We start from the raw sequence: 15,665 nt of genomic DNA on the forward strand, positions 1-15,665 counted from the left end.
TTCCCCTCCCCCACAGAACCGCTCACGCACCTCCACGATTACGCGCTGTATTTCTTTCTTTCGACCGATACGCACGCTTGCACCTCAATTGTCGAATGAGGAAAGGAGCAAAAACACGAATGAGTATCGCATTATTCCGTGTACGGCCGGAAAACCGAACGATTATTCGTTCGACCGATCAAACAAATAAGAACGAACACCCGTCCGTATTCTCCTGCTCCTATTTTAACGCCGCGTTTCACCCTAAATGCGGCCGTCCAAGTACTGTTTTGTACAATAGCTTTTACTTTATTTTCTCATTTCGCTACGTCGCATCTTCGATGTCGGCACATCGCACACACTGAGATCAGAACCACAAGCGATCGCGTTTAGCGCTAAATGTGGCGTGCGAATACCGGGGCACCTGATAAAATACGAAAGATGACCAATTTAACGCATATACGGTCGTATCACCCTCCTCTCCTCCGCGATTCAAGGACCACTCGTTTCGTTTCGTTTTCTCGCTCATTCGCTCATTCACTCATTCGCTGCCCTTGTTGCTCTTCCTCTTCCTTTATTTCCCGTACCCGACGTTCCTAATTACGTGTGCGTGTGTGTTTTACGTTGCATTTGTCTAGGTACTCGCAACCCTTTGAGTCCCGAGAGAGATGTCTCGCACCGGGATTTTTTTGCGGCGGAGTCTTTCCGTTTTCCGCGCGTTCTTTAATGTGATTCTGTATTATTATTATTATTATTATTATTATTATTATTATTTGAATACCATTACCTTCATCGTATTATGTGATTGGCAACAAAATTATCTTTCACTTTGTGTAAGTGCAAAGGGTTGACGGTAATCGTAGATATTTAACGACTCATCGGCGGAGTATCGTTACGTTCCGCCCTGGGGTTTACGGAGCATCGAGGTTCCTACGAACCTCCGGCCTTTGACTTTCCAGCTCCAGAGACTTTCCTGGTCTCCCGAGGCCCGAAAATTTGTAAGTCACGATCTTTCCAGCCCGTTACACTTCGCAAGCATCCCACGGGATGCCTCGGATTTCTAGATTTCCTAAAATTCTCAGATTCCCTGGCTGCCGAGACTCCGGGGCACCGAAGTTTCCGCGATGCCGAGGTTTCTGGGTTTCTCCTTTCTACAATACTCGATCACAACAAAAACGCTTACCGCCGTGAATTTCGTTATATCTTACTTCTATGTCTTTTTCGTTTTTCTTTCCCTTATTATCGATTTTTAACCGATATTCATTGCAACATGCTCGTGACTTGAAGGGCCCGCGAGGCCCTATGACTTGCCTTGCGCATTGGATCTCATTCGATGGAAGTGTACTCTATTCTATACCCTGCGGTTGTACCGCTCTAACCTCTACACTCTATGTACCGCTCTTTTCGTTACTGGGTGTCCAAGAAATTCTCACCCACCGCCAGAATAAAAAAACAACACTGCAGCCGTGGTCCCGCATCTCCTCGATCGCGTTCGATCTTTCCTGCGATCCTCCGACCGAACGGAGGTCGAGCAGATGGTCGATCGGCGATCAAGGAATCGCGCGTACCTATTCAGCCAAAACTCGTAGAGTATCATAAAAGGCGGAGCCAAAAAGTCGAATAAAAAATAATTACAAACAGCACCAAAGACCAACGCGCGCTTTGCTAGAAGGAAGATGTCCGTTAACGAAAAAACAAAAGTATAGAAAAAAATAACTTTGAATAAATAAATAAATGCACAATATCAACAACAACGGCGACGACAATTACAGCAACAGGAACAACATCTACAACAACAACATCAACAATAACAACAACAACAACATCGCTATTGACCGATACAACATCAAGAACAACAACATCAACAACAAGCGACAACATGCTGACACGTTCGTACCGTCGCGTGATTATCGCGACAACAACTGTATCTCCGATCGGTCTACTACTTTTTTTTTTCTATCGCTTGCCCGCCCGTCTCTGCCCACCTGTCTCTGCGTTGCGGGCAGGTCGCGTCTATAACACGCGATTAGAGTACGCCAAGGCGAGCCCGAGGGCGCGCCGCGACGTCGTCCGAACGGTGAAAAAGTATACCATCGAGAAAAAAGGAGACCTTTGATTCAAAAAGAAACGAGAGAGGCCCCGATACTTTTCACTCTGTCCCACTCTCTACGGCGCGCAACCACCTCAAAACATCCGGCCACAATCCACCTCTTGTCTTGCTTGCCCAGTCCACCACCGACTTGTCCGTACATACCTCCGTCTATATACCTAACTATACTAATATACTACTAATATTACTACTATATACTTACTAAAAAAAAATGCAAAGAAAGAGTAAAGAAAGGTATACGACTCTCTCTCTCTCTCTCTCTCTCTTTTTCTTTTTCTCTTTCTTTCTCACTCTATCTCTTTCTCTCTAACACTGGTGGTGGTTGTCTGTGTTATGCTGCCTCTGTCTGTCGTAGAGCAAGGAGGCTGGCATCCGCACTCTGGTCGCACTCGATGACCAGGGAGGTGAGTGAATCGCTTGTTAGCAATAAGTAACAGCCGTACGTACCACGAGGGTAGGAGGTGAAAGAAACGACGAGGGGACCTCGTTGTAGTCATGCACACCTTTTATACGATTAAACACACAACGTGTCGCGCGCCCGTTAATCCATAGAAGCGTTACCTACTCCGCGAGCGCCCTTTCCACACGTATTATGTACACGCATACACATAGTTACACACGTGACACACGCACACATGATATGAAGTTCGAATCAGGAAAATCGTAAAATAGAGAAGAGCGATGAATAGTGTTTTCTCTTTTTTTTTTTTTTTTTTTTTAATGCGACTCTCTCTATTCATACACATCTTGGAAAATCTTCCGTATTTTAAATCTTGTACTTTTCCTCTATTTTCCGATAAGAAAATAATGATAATTTTAGCAAACAGAATTATATGCGATATTTTAAGAGACGTTTATTTTAATTTTCATCGCTGACGAAATGTTATTCTTCCTTATTCGGAAAGATATTATTTTTCTCCTCAAAAAGAACTTGACAATATTTATAAAAAATAGACCACTACGTCAAACGGTATCTCACAGCTTTCACTAATTCTTTCACTCGAAACTGTTCTTATACTTACTCGCATTTTCCCGTACTCTTCCGCAGTTTCGAAACTGACAACTATTAGCGAGATGTTCGGTCATCCCCGTAAATTTCCTCAGATCATTCCATCGTTCTTACGCGCTGTTTGCTTACAAATTCGACAGATACTTAGATAAACGAATCGACTGGATCAATTCAACACGCCTATACAATGTAATTCTTATGATAATTGCACACAACAATATGATAATGACTTTTCCGGTTGTGATGTACTACAGGAGAAAGTGCTTAACGGTCGCATTCCTAGAATTTTAACGAATGACTCTGTTTTTCTGAACGCGATAGATTCGGCATCACATTAGAAGTTGCTCGAAAAAGGGATAGTCTGTGGGACAAAACGGCTAAAAGAGCGTCCTGAGGGATCCTCGAGTGTCAAAACACATACGTTATAGTCGCGACCGTTAACCCTCATACGGAAATTGTTCTATTAACACACTCAGAGTTCTACCGGGCCACGAGATATCACGGATATAGGTCTGCCATCATCCCCGCAACCTCCTCTAATTACAGTCGTTACGTGCTCCAGATATTCGGTCTCTCCCGAATTCGACGAAGTGCGAGCGAAAAATTCGCGACTGGATCAGGAGATTTTTTCGCGAATGACACGCTATGAAATCGCTGAACGTCGGTTTTTTTTTCTTTCTTTTTTTTTTTGACGTCGTATGATGTCGTCTATCGATGACGAGAGTCATCGTTCGTTTTCGGGCGAGATGACGATGAAAATCGAGCGCCAATGTGGAAGCTTCGCGTTTCCATTTTCCAAGAGAGAATTGAAGTTAGACAGTTCGTTCTTATTGTGACAGGAAGTCTCTCTCTCTTTTTCTCTCTCTTTCTCTCTCTCTCTCCCTCTCTCTCTCTCTCTCTCTTGCTCTCGTACACAAAAGCTACCCAATTTTAGATTGGCCTCCAAAATATCGATTAATCTCCGCCCGATTTAACGCGTTTGAAATTAAACTCACTTTGATCACTCACGGATCGGTACTGTCAATTAACACACCGTCGCTTTATCGCGAGCTCGTTTCGTTCCACTTTAACTTTCATCCGAATCGCCTTAATTTTTATAAATGGGAATTAAACGATGACGATTCTTGGAAATGACCATTTGCCCACGATAAAAGAGACAACATAACCACGAGGATAGTCACCTATTAACGCTCTATTAGCAAATTCGATTAAGGGAAATCTACAGCCACTTGCCACCGCACAATCGCGTTGTATACTATTACTGTATCCCTACTATATATACAGTCGGATCTACTACGATTACTACTGATTACAACACCATCGCTAATCCTAATCACTGACACAAACTGATACTGCTGATATTACTAACGTTACTACTTGTACTATTACACTACGGCTGCGTCTCCTCTGGTCGTTAACGAAGATATCTCTCGTTTGTGCACCGACAGGAAATTCCAAACGGTCCATTCGGAAAATAATGTGCTTTTTACTTCCTTCCTTTCCGTGATCAAAATCCGATTTTTTTCGCTGACAGAGCACAGATGCGTCCGGTGATTACCGAATGCGGTGTGAATTTATTCTCGTAACGCTAGCTGCTGTTCGACTAACACTCTGTAACTTCTCTCTATCGCAATTTTTGTCCTCCAATGAGGCAAAAATTAAGAGAATGCATTTTTCATTCCGTTTCATTTCCCCGGAAGGAAAGTTCGGATTATAACGGCGCATAGTACCGACGGAGAGAATTTTCCTTAACGACCCGGTCAGGCAGTTACTACCACGACGTGAATCATTCTCAGGCCCATCTTTTACGGAGAGGCCACATTTTCATTACTACGTCACGGGAAAGTTGATGATCGTGTGCGCGCGCGCACATGTGTGTGGGTGTGTGAAGGAACAGTGGTAGTAGCGTTGCATACAGAGAACACTTCCTCCATGACGTACTTGTCACGATACGTCTACACAATGTGAAAATGGGTTCACACCAATAAATCAGTCATCGCTGTTGCTGCTGCTGCTGCTATCTCACTGCCGCTGTTGCCGCCAGCGTTGACGTGAGCGACTCATACACGATCCAACGACTCGCGCCTCGCTCTATCACATAAACAAACCATGCATAATCTCTCCCTCTTTATCCGCGTAGTTGACGTATTCTTTTTTTTTATCAATACGTGTAAATTTCCATTTTCTCTGCGTATGCGCGCTTCTCCAGATCCTTTTACATTGGTTCTACCTCATTTGGATCCCTTCTCTTCGAAGAAGCGCGAACGAACCGTTAGATGATGTACGAGACGCTCAACGAGACTGAACTGTCGCTGTCTCGCGTGTATACAATTAACAGCTGTTGTTCAGGTGGTTTAATCGATCGTGATCGTTCTGTTTCCGCATTTTCCTACACCCAAACTTCCTGACCCCTCGCCTCTCTGTACGATCCATTATACACACACACACACTCACTTTCCTCCGCGTTTCTTTATTTTTTTGTTTTCTCTTTATTCCTTCGTCTTTCCATATAGATCTCAAGCAAATGTTTTCTTCTTCTTCTTCTTGATTCTCTTCCCATCCGAACGACACATGGGATGCGTTCGTTCTGATGCGCGTGTGTGTGACGTGATAATGGCATTTGATGCAGAGAACACATCTTTACCGAGCTCTCGAATTTTCTCCTCAGCGGCGGTCCTTTTTACGCGCTCTTTGTCGACGATGAAATTCAGAGACGTTGCTAAGTGCACTCTCATCAAACGCTATTATCGCGTTCGCTTTTTACAATACGATTCTATTGTATTACGGGTGTATCTGAATTATATCGCGACTGCGATAATTACGGACACGAGTCGGACACTACGAGAATTTTCGATGAGGAAAATGATGTTCGGATCATACGGAATTTTCATCTTGTGCAATTGATCTACTCAGCGCTTCGACTGTATATATTCGCTCTATAATTAATAATCACGCTAAATAATTCGATACAATCGGCGAGCGGATAATGGACCTCGGCGTAATACGAACTGCAATTATCGTGAGATAATGTCATTTATTCAGAGGTGATGATCCATCATCGGCGTCACCATAATAATCGCCGAATAGCAACGGCTTGTCGCCGATCGAACGATTGATTTACCATAAAGTGATTCGGTCACTATAGAATGAGTATGATCAATATTAATTTTTAGCACCACTTTCGTCACTAGCGGCTCGTTAATCATCGCATAACGTTGCAGTGTCACATTCGTGTTCGTAATTAACCCCGATCGATCTCACTTCACAAGATACATGCTACAATTCTGGATTGTGTACTTATTTCTTACTATACTCCGTAGCCACTCGCGCGAAGCTTACAGCTGTGTCGCTTTCAGTCTACGTGTAAAATATATATATATATATACATATCTCTCTCTTTTCATGTACATATATGCATATATAATTTTATATACATATATATTATATATACGCATATAATTACATGTATATATCTCTCTATATACATATCGATATGTACCTGTAATCGTTCTATCTAGTGTACAGATAAAGAAAGTATATAACTTCCTATGACACGTAATCGCTTGGCGGTAGATGTCTGTCTGTCGTAACTTGTTTTATTTCTCTCCTCTTCTATCTGATCTTTTTCTTGCTCCTTTTCTTTCTCTGTCTCTCCTTGTCTGTATTTTTTTCCCCGCCTTCCTATCTTTCTCTCTCTCTCTCTCTCTCTTTCTCTTTCTCTATATATCTCCTTGGTTGCAATCTGTGCATCGAACGTATAACTACTCTCTGTCGGCCGTCGTCTTACCAAGTAGATACTGTCCCCGCTTGACTTCGAGTCGCTGGCCGAAGTATATGTTTGCGGTACTGTTTAAAGGAGATGTTTATCACAAAAGGACTCATATATATATATATATATATATATATATATATATATACTATAAATATATATATGTATAATTGAACCGATCGCCTAATCGGGCTCGAGACGGAGAACAAGGAACGCGTGTTGAACAAAAAAAAACAAAGAGAAAAGAACGAACGAAAGAAAATGCGCGGCGTGTCGTCGACTCAGGCGAGAAACTCCGCTCGGCGCGATCGCGCCAATCGCGCGAGTCGCTGCTTAGCACGACGAGGGTAATTAGCGGCGTCCCCGCTGCCATATAATATGATCATCGTCTCATCGCCCATCATCCTCGGCCGACTCGCGTACATTCGTTCTAAAGACGAGCGAAGTCGACTACGACGTCGAAGAGACGTTACCCGACGATTCGCCGCGTTTACCCACGCGAGATGTGCCCGTCATTGATCGAGCCGATTATCAGTTATTACCGGTGTTATCGGAGGAAGAGGAGTTCGCGGTGTGAACATTATTAGAATGATCCCGCGAGAATCTTTCCGTCGTTGGAATCTTCCTTTCGAAAGTAGGCTAGCACGGATTCTGTTGTAGCTCTTTCCTTTTTGTACCCGGTATTTCGAGACTATTAGTTATTTCGCGCAGATGAAATAGGTATTACCGGCAGAATAATTCACGTCTTGGTCTAATAACTTTAGCGCTTTACGTACGTACAGTTCGCAAAGATATTCATCTGTTGAGAATCGAGAGAAGACGATCTCTTGTTCTCCACTGATAATCGTGTCTCTGTCAATGTCGCCGGCGCATCTTATCCATTTGTGTTCCATTAGATCGTCTATCTATCTTGATCTTTTTCTCTCTTTCTGTCTCTCTTTTTCTCATTACTCATCATTACTCTTAATATCGTCGACACGTCGTGTCTGTCATCGTTGTTATCTTTCTATTCTTTCGTCTATGATTTCTAACGTAAGCGGTTAACGACGAAGGCCGGTTGAAATCATGGCTGATTCATTGCGATTGCGAAGAAAACTTAATTAAAGTCAATGTGCGATTCTATCTTTCCTCTCTTCCTCTTTCTTTCTTTTTCCTTCTCCCTCCTATTCTTTTTTCCCAATTAATTGGTATATTTATGGCAATTTAACTGAAGTTTACCTCATTCTCAATTAACGTCTGCATTTCCAAATTTCCAAAACGACCGTTCCAAAGAGGCTCAAACTTCGGATATACCCGATTAAAATACTATCGATGAATTTTTTATTTTCTAGAAAAGTTGATTCCATCATTGATACACGGATAAAGCATTTCGTTGTTCGCGAGTAGCACGATAAACGGCATGGTTGCAACCGGCCTAAGAAGAGGTTGGACGAGCGATTATCGTCGTATGGTTGCGATTAGGACGATGTATGTGTGATATTACAGCGACATAATCGCGAGCTGCCTCCGGCTCTTTGTCTCAATTATTATTATTCTTACTCTCCCCTCCCTTGTTATGTTATTTTTCATTTACTATTACCACTACTATTATTATTCCATTATTATTATTATTATTTATTATTCTCGTTATTATTCGTTATTATTATCGTTTGACTTCGATGAATATGATATTATTATTTGTTCGTTACGCGGCACGTCTTGTCGAATAACGCGATATTCGGAATGCCTATCTTTTCACAATGAACGATGGTAAAAGCTATCTAATTAATAGTCTCATTATCGCGTCTGCTATTTGATATGGAACTGATATGGTGACTCGAACGAAAAGCGTTTTCGCCTTTCGTCACATTTGGCGGACAGGACGTGCTGGCGGATTTTGTTTGCTTTCTTGTCTGTGACTTTATTTCGCAGTTATTTACGCACGCATCCACTGAGAACGATCTTTCGTTTCCGTTAATGTGTGGCACCTTCGACCCTGTCGTAGAGCGAGGAGATCGGAGCGAACACTCTGACGATGTTAGACCACCAAGGCGGTAAGCAGTTCCCAACAGCAATAAGTCACTCTCTTGCGAAGAACGAGCGAGCGATGCGATGACAGTTTCCGACGGAAAGAACGGGAAAACGACAAAGAAATAAATATGGGGATGGGGAGGGGGGCAGAGCGAGGAAATTATGATAACGGTGATAAAAGGGCAGGAAAAAAGAGCTGATGGAAAAGCGAAGAGGCGCGAAGCGAAGGATGTGAATGACACGTGGCAAGGGAAAGAATAGCCGGGAGTACACGTGCACGCCCTTCGTTACTTGCCAATTTGCGTTTTCCTGCGGAAAGGGCGGGCGGTGTTTCCGATGCGTAATTGGGATCCTGGCGGAGTCGAGAGCGCTAAACGAGCAATTGATTACGAACGGCCGACCGTGATCCTTTGTGATATTGTGCTTACCTTTTTCACGTAAAAAAAGCAGGATTATCGGCGATATTAAATTGTCGATATATAGTGTATCTTCTTTGTCGTGATGTGACAAAATCTCAAGTCTATATTTTCACTTGACAATCTGATAATGCTTTCGACAGCTAAGTTGAGATTCTGCTTTGTTATTTATCAACATCATTTATCAATACATAGACGTTACGTTACGTAATGCCGCAATCGATCATCGACCGTACGAATTTGATTCTCGTTACGCGACTCTTCGTCGCGGTAATCCATAACGACAAACCCATTCGCTACTTTATTACCGCCGTCGTCGTCATCGTCGTACGAAGATACAATGAAAATTCCGCGATGACGAGCGATCCTCTCGCATCCGCTAGCGAATGGGTTGATAGGACGACTCCGTTGTCGTCGAAAAAGTCGACATTCGACATCATCGATATCAGGTCACTTCAGCATCAACGACAACATGATCGTTTTTAGGCTCTTACCGTTTTAGACCACCTGACGAAACTTCCTGTTCGCCACCTCGATCTTGTCTTTGTCCCTGAACCTGATACTAATCTCCGATATTATATCTTTCAGCGGGCATGACGCTCTATCAATGTCTCTACGTGTGCGCAGGACACTTAACGAAGAGTCCTGTTGTCCTCTTATCTCTTTCTTCTCTCTTTCTCTCTCTCTCTCTCTCTTTCTCTCTCTCTCTCTCTCTCTCTCTCTCTATATATATATATATCTCTATCTCTCTCGCCACTTTCTGTCTAGCTTTGCTCTGCTCTGGTGTCTATTTACTCGCAACCCTTCGCACTTCGGAAATATGATATTTTACGTTCGTATCGCGATACCAAAGTATTACGTGTCAAAGTGGAAGGGAGTGAGATTAACAAACACCCCTAATTATTAATGCAGGATCAATGCTCCACAGAAGTCTCTTTTCCGAGTCACGAAACTTTGCTTCGTACAATTGCATTTTGTCATTTTATGTATTAAATTGAAATATTGGAATAGTTATCACATTCATATACATACGTGAACATGCGTGAAGTACGAAGGATTGTCATCGATTTCAATCGAGATCACGATTCTCGTTATCGGAAACTGCGCGAGCTTTATCCCTCGTTCCGTCTGAATTTTTTATTAGAACGTTTAGCGAAATAGATCGTCATCATTCTTCTTCTCATATGTACACCCCATTCATAACTTGAATTTTCTACTCACATCCGCCCCTTCCCCCGCGAGATTTGCATAAAGATCAATTATCGCGAGAATAATCGTTATAAACGCTTTTTCACCGATTACCATTTACATTTTTCATCCACCGTGAATTTTCCCGATTATTAGTCATTATCGGGGAATGTCAAGAGTTACGCATTGCCATTTACTTCCCTCTGTCTCTTATTTTCTCTCTCTCTTTCCCTCTATTTCTCTCTTTCTCTCTGTCTTTCACAAACTGTATTTCCACTTTACTCGCAATTAGCGAATGTCAATTACACACTGTCGCATCCCTATTTCATCCGACCCCTTGAAAGTAGATTCAATGAAATCCTTCTGGAAATTAATTGGGAAAATGTAACGGGGGTGAAACCTTTCGTCGTGTCTACGATCCCCACCTCTTCTCCTCACACTTGTTACATTGTCAAACCCCCGGTGTTTGTCGGTGTTCGCTGTCAACCGTAAAGCGTCACGTCGTCATACTTTCCTCACATCCAGCAGTCTCCTTTCTCCGACACTCCATGATAGATTAATTAGTTCAGGCTGAAAACTCGTCGTCCGCGCTTTCTCGCCGCTCCGACATTATCTCATCTCGCTCTTTGTCTCCCCCCCTTCTCGTTCTACTATCTTATCCTTTCTTTCTCTTTATCGCGTTCTCTATATCATATCTTTCCTGAACCTCTTTTCTTCTCGCGTTAACATTGGTGAATCGCGAGAGGGGCCCCTCGTGAGGTCCCAGTGCCGAATTTACTTTTCTTTTTTTTTTGGGGGGACCGCCGCGGAGCGAGGCGAGGGAGCGTGTCCCGACGGCGATTAATTATTCCTGTACGTCAATATGTTTTAACACGCCGCTGATTGGTCGGTTGCCTGTTTAGAGCCACGAGGTCGGGATGAAAACCCTCGTAATGCTGGACGAGCAAGGCGGTAAGCCACTTCACTCTAGCCTAACATAAACTACATAGATCCACCGCGAAAAACGTGTAAAGAAAGAGAGAAATCGACAAACAAGACAAAACAGAGAAAAGATGACAAACAAAAAAAAACAAAAACAGGACACAAAAGAAAATATCAAAGAGAAAAGTTGCAAAAACGAAGCTCTCTCTGTAATCACGCCGGTCCCGGCAGACACAAAGCGACAACCGGCGATATAAATATGTAAATTTTACAATACAGTAGATATATATGTGTGTGTGTGTGTTATACACATACGGTGTATGTGCGTCGGATAAGAATAGTACTCGTTCGTCGCTATAAATATCCGCGCGATACCCTCTTGTGCTGTGTTAATAAAAATATTTCAGATATTATATAAACAGACACGGGGGAACACTCGTGTATTATCGGCCGTTCAATACCGATCAGTCCGCCGTCGAGGAGGCCCAGCCAGCTCGTTGTTCGTCCTTCGAAATGCTTCGTTCCATTTTAAAGCGACGGCTGCTTATTAACCGAGAATGCGGGAGATACAGTGCGAATATCTTTCTTATCCGTACGCGAAATATACGGCGGTATCTCAAGGGAGGAAACGAGGCGGACGATAATGTGTGGGGATGACGTCGATTACGGGCCGACGAAAGTGTCATTTTTTTCTTAAATGACGTATCTATTCGTTGCCGTTTTCACAAGCATCACTTCTCAAACATCGCCGTGTATTTCGCACGCACCATCGTGTAGACAAATCGTCCTCGGAAGGGGGATCGGTGGGCGGGCTGCAGGATTCTCCGACTCCGCGAAGCGGTTCGTAGCCGATTTTTCCGCGCGTGCGGAACTTTGGTTTCCCTCTCGTTCGAATTCCGGACGACCTTTAAGGCTTCCATCTTTGCCTCAGATCTTTGTCATTTTAACCCTTTCTCTCCTCGAGAAATTGTAATCAGCAGTGACAAAGCTCGAAGTGGGACAGCAGTGCGTTTCTGACGAACGGCCGTTGAAATTTGCCCGCTCACAAGGAAAGTCGGCGAACCGCCGAATGAGAGAAACGAGGCCTCGCTACTCGCGCGCAACCCCTTTTCGCGGGACACCCTTGAGATGATTGTGCGTGTGTCCACATTTGCGATACTTATGCGACATTCACGTGTGCATCGTCGAGACACCGCTGTTTACTTATTGCCAAAAGCCCAGGGGCGTAGCTTGGGATTTTGTGGAAAAGCAGGAAAAGCGGAAGAGAAGGAGGTGGAGGAAGAGGAGGAGGAGGAGGATTTGCGCAGCGGAAAACTCCAAGCGGAAACTGAGAAAAGAGCAGCGACTTGCTATTGTTGTTGTCGAGACGCGGAAACGTCGTCTCGCTGCTCGTCCTTACTTTGCTCGTCCTATCGCTACGCCCCTGTTATCAAACGATAGTGTCTCTATCTATCTCTCATTCTCTTTCTCTCTCTCTTTTTATATATATACTATCCAGCAGCATCCAAAAAGCAGACCATCGTTATATATATCGTTCACTTACATTTCGCCTCAGCGCTCTCAACGCGGTGTTTTCCGTTTCGGCTAATTCTGACTTCACCGACTCTTCTTCGCACTTGGGTTCTCTTCCGCCCTTCTTTCCGCTCCTCTTTCTTCGGCTTCTCGGGCTTCGCCGCTCTGTCTGCGTAACTACTTTCTCTTCTACACTCATACTAATACTGTCAGTTACGATACTTACTTCTTCCGTCCACCCTCTCTTTCTCTCTCTCTCTCTCTCTCTCTCTCTCTCTTTCTCTCTATTTCTCACCTCTCATCATTCTTCCGGTTCCCTTCCTGAATTCTCCTACAACCATTCCCTTTGGATTCCTTTCCTCCACCGCAAATCCGAAATTCTCACTCAAACTCCCTCGAGGTCCGTTCGCACCGCACGAGTTTTGGCAAGACTTAATATGTTTAGATATCGTTATGTATATCATCCTTAATATTATATATTAAGTATGTTTAATTCTTTTTAATTTTAATTAATAACTCTTATTAAGATTATATATTGATATAATTTATTGAAATATAACTTTTGATTGTTCTGCAATATATCCCAAGCCCGTGAAAATCGGTGTGGGACACTTTCGAGACACGTTTTCTTGCAAGAATGTTACTCGTAAACTTCAACTTCAATATCCGTGTAGATACGCTCTAGAGATACGCTCGCAGGTTCGAATTATCGGACTCCTTTAACCGGTGATGATGAATCAAGCGATAAAAGTGACAATCGGGGAACGAGAGAGAAATCCCAATCACGATTCGCAAATCGTACCGAAAGAATCGTGTGGCGCGAACGGATCTTCACAGAAAACAGAGAAAAACAAAACAAGCGGACAACAGACGTGATCGGGGCTTTACGAGTACGCGTACAGCACATCCGGCGAAGAATGATCCATTGGACCCAGTTTTACGCGCGTGTTAATTGCGTTCACCGCCTACTTCGACACGCTCTCGTGGCCTTTCGCCGCACGACGATTTTGCCCACATCGGTCGGTGAAACGCAGATCGATATCACGTCAAGATGCGACCGGAACAACCCGCGAATAATCCAGCTTCGAAAATTTTCACAGCCGGAATTTATATACCCTGTTACTCGTTACGCTTAAACCAGCCTGGTCGAGCACTCGATATAGTCGCGTTACAAGGATATCGCTTACAACACATATTAGTCGAATATGTACTCCTACGCGCGTATACCCTTAGGCAAACTCGCGTTCATTGTATTTACTGGCTAAAACCTACTACACTGCGTGGCACGTGGATACAGGGTGTCCCACGGGACTCCTCTCTCTCTCTCTTCCTCACCATCGTTGCTATCTGATTATTCGTATCTCGAGGAAAAATTCCGATCGAAATTCTCATTACGAAGATGAAAAACTCGCTCAGAGTTTCGTCGAAAAGAATACTCGCGAGAGAGAGAGAGAGAGGGAGAGCGAGCGAGCGAATATGTTCCCTTGTTCTCTGTTTCGGGACACCCTGTACACTTGGCTGAACTCCACCACCCACTATGAGGAATCCACTGCACATATTCGGTAGGCACATGACAGAACAACTCACCCCCGATGCAGGAACGTCGAGCAAGGAAACTTTTCGCTTAAACTGCCGCGCTTTCGTTGCACTTTACTCTATGCGGAGTTCGCGAGCTCTATCGAGCGGATCACGTGGTTTTCTTTTTACTCTCGCGAGATCCTTACCCCACCGTGTTCTCTTTCTCTCTTTTTTAATGGCATTCAGACGGTACAATAAATCACTTTCCCGTACCTCCTTCTACTTTGTCTCTGTCCCGTCAAGTTTGAATGTCTCGCGTGAAACGAATTCCGATCCACAATTATAAGCATGAATTTAAAAATTTGGCAAAAACGAGTCGAGTTTTTGATTTTTTACACTGTTATCTGGACGCTTGAACAAATCGTTACCTGTCATTAAGAAGATAGTCAATTGGGTGTCAACAGATCGTCGATCCGCTCGATGGACCTCCCGTCGTAGAAAATGAACAATCGAACGCGGCCGTTGAAGACAGGATGAAAAGGGCGCCTCTTATCGTCGAAAGTCTGTGTGGAAAATTTCACGACTCGTCGCACGCGGACTCGGAAATTTCATTTTGTATCGACGGGAAACATTTGCGAGATCGACTCGATCGTCGATTTTTTAATCTCGGAATTCGGAAGGTGACAGTTGCGCGATCGAAAGCGAGGAAGGGAAAAAAGGAAGTACGAACGAACAAACGAACGGAAACTCGGAAGATTGCAAGAGGCGTCCCTTTCCTTGTACCAGCGAGGGTACCACCCGAGCTTACTCGCCTTTATTTCCCGAGGAAATAAAATTATATAGCGAAAGAGAGGATTGGGCAATGCACTTGCACTTTCGTTCGCCTTTTTAGTCCGCGGCCGCTTGATTACATTACATTACGTTTTCGCAGTAAAAGTTGCCGGCAAATTCTAAGCCGCTTGAAGCCGCAAACTTCAGCTTTTCGTGGCGTTCGGCATCATCGTCTCCCTCTCGATTTCAAATTAAATCTAGAAAATTGACATTTAAACGATAAAGAGAAGAAGAAAACTGTATCAAATGAAGGAATCGACGAGAAATACCGAAAGATCGGTGCGAGAATTGATCGAGATCGCGCGCCGCGAAGAGCTAAGACCTCTTTTTTTTTCTTTATTTTAGACAAGCTTGATTATTATATCACGTAGGAAACATTTGTCGACAGAGCCATAGAGAGAC

General features: G+C 43.7%; 1 protein-coding gene across 3 annotated transcripts in view; it reads left to right on the forward strand.

Annotated features, from left to right (window-relative positions):
- LOC106746036 (synaptosomal-associated protein 25) overlaps window positions 1-15,665 on the forward strand; it is a 42,349-nt gene that overhangs the window by 14,076 nt on the left and 12,608 nt on the right. For 2 of the 3 annotated variants that reach the window (XM_014622157.1, XM_014622158.1), the window contains exon 4: window positions 8,852-8,900. In XM_014622157.1, coding sequence (XP_014477643.1) covers window positions 8,852-8,900 — 49 coding nt within the window. Of the gene's footprint in view, window positions 1-2,444; window positions 2,494-8,851; window positions 8,901-15,665 lie in introns of all 3 variants that reach the window. The other variant, XM_014622159.1, reaches the window with a different exon arrangement.

The sequence above is a fragment of the Dinoponera quadriceps genome, unplaced genomic scaffold (assembly GCF_001313825.1).
Source record: "Dinoponera quadriceps isolate SergipeBrazil2010 unplaced genomic scaffold, ASM131382v1 scaffold1782, whole genome shotgun sequence".
Taxonomy (NCBI): Eukaryota; Metazoa; Arthropoda; class Insecta; order Hymenoptera; family Formicidae; genus Dinoponera; species Dinoponera quadriceps.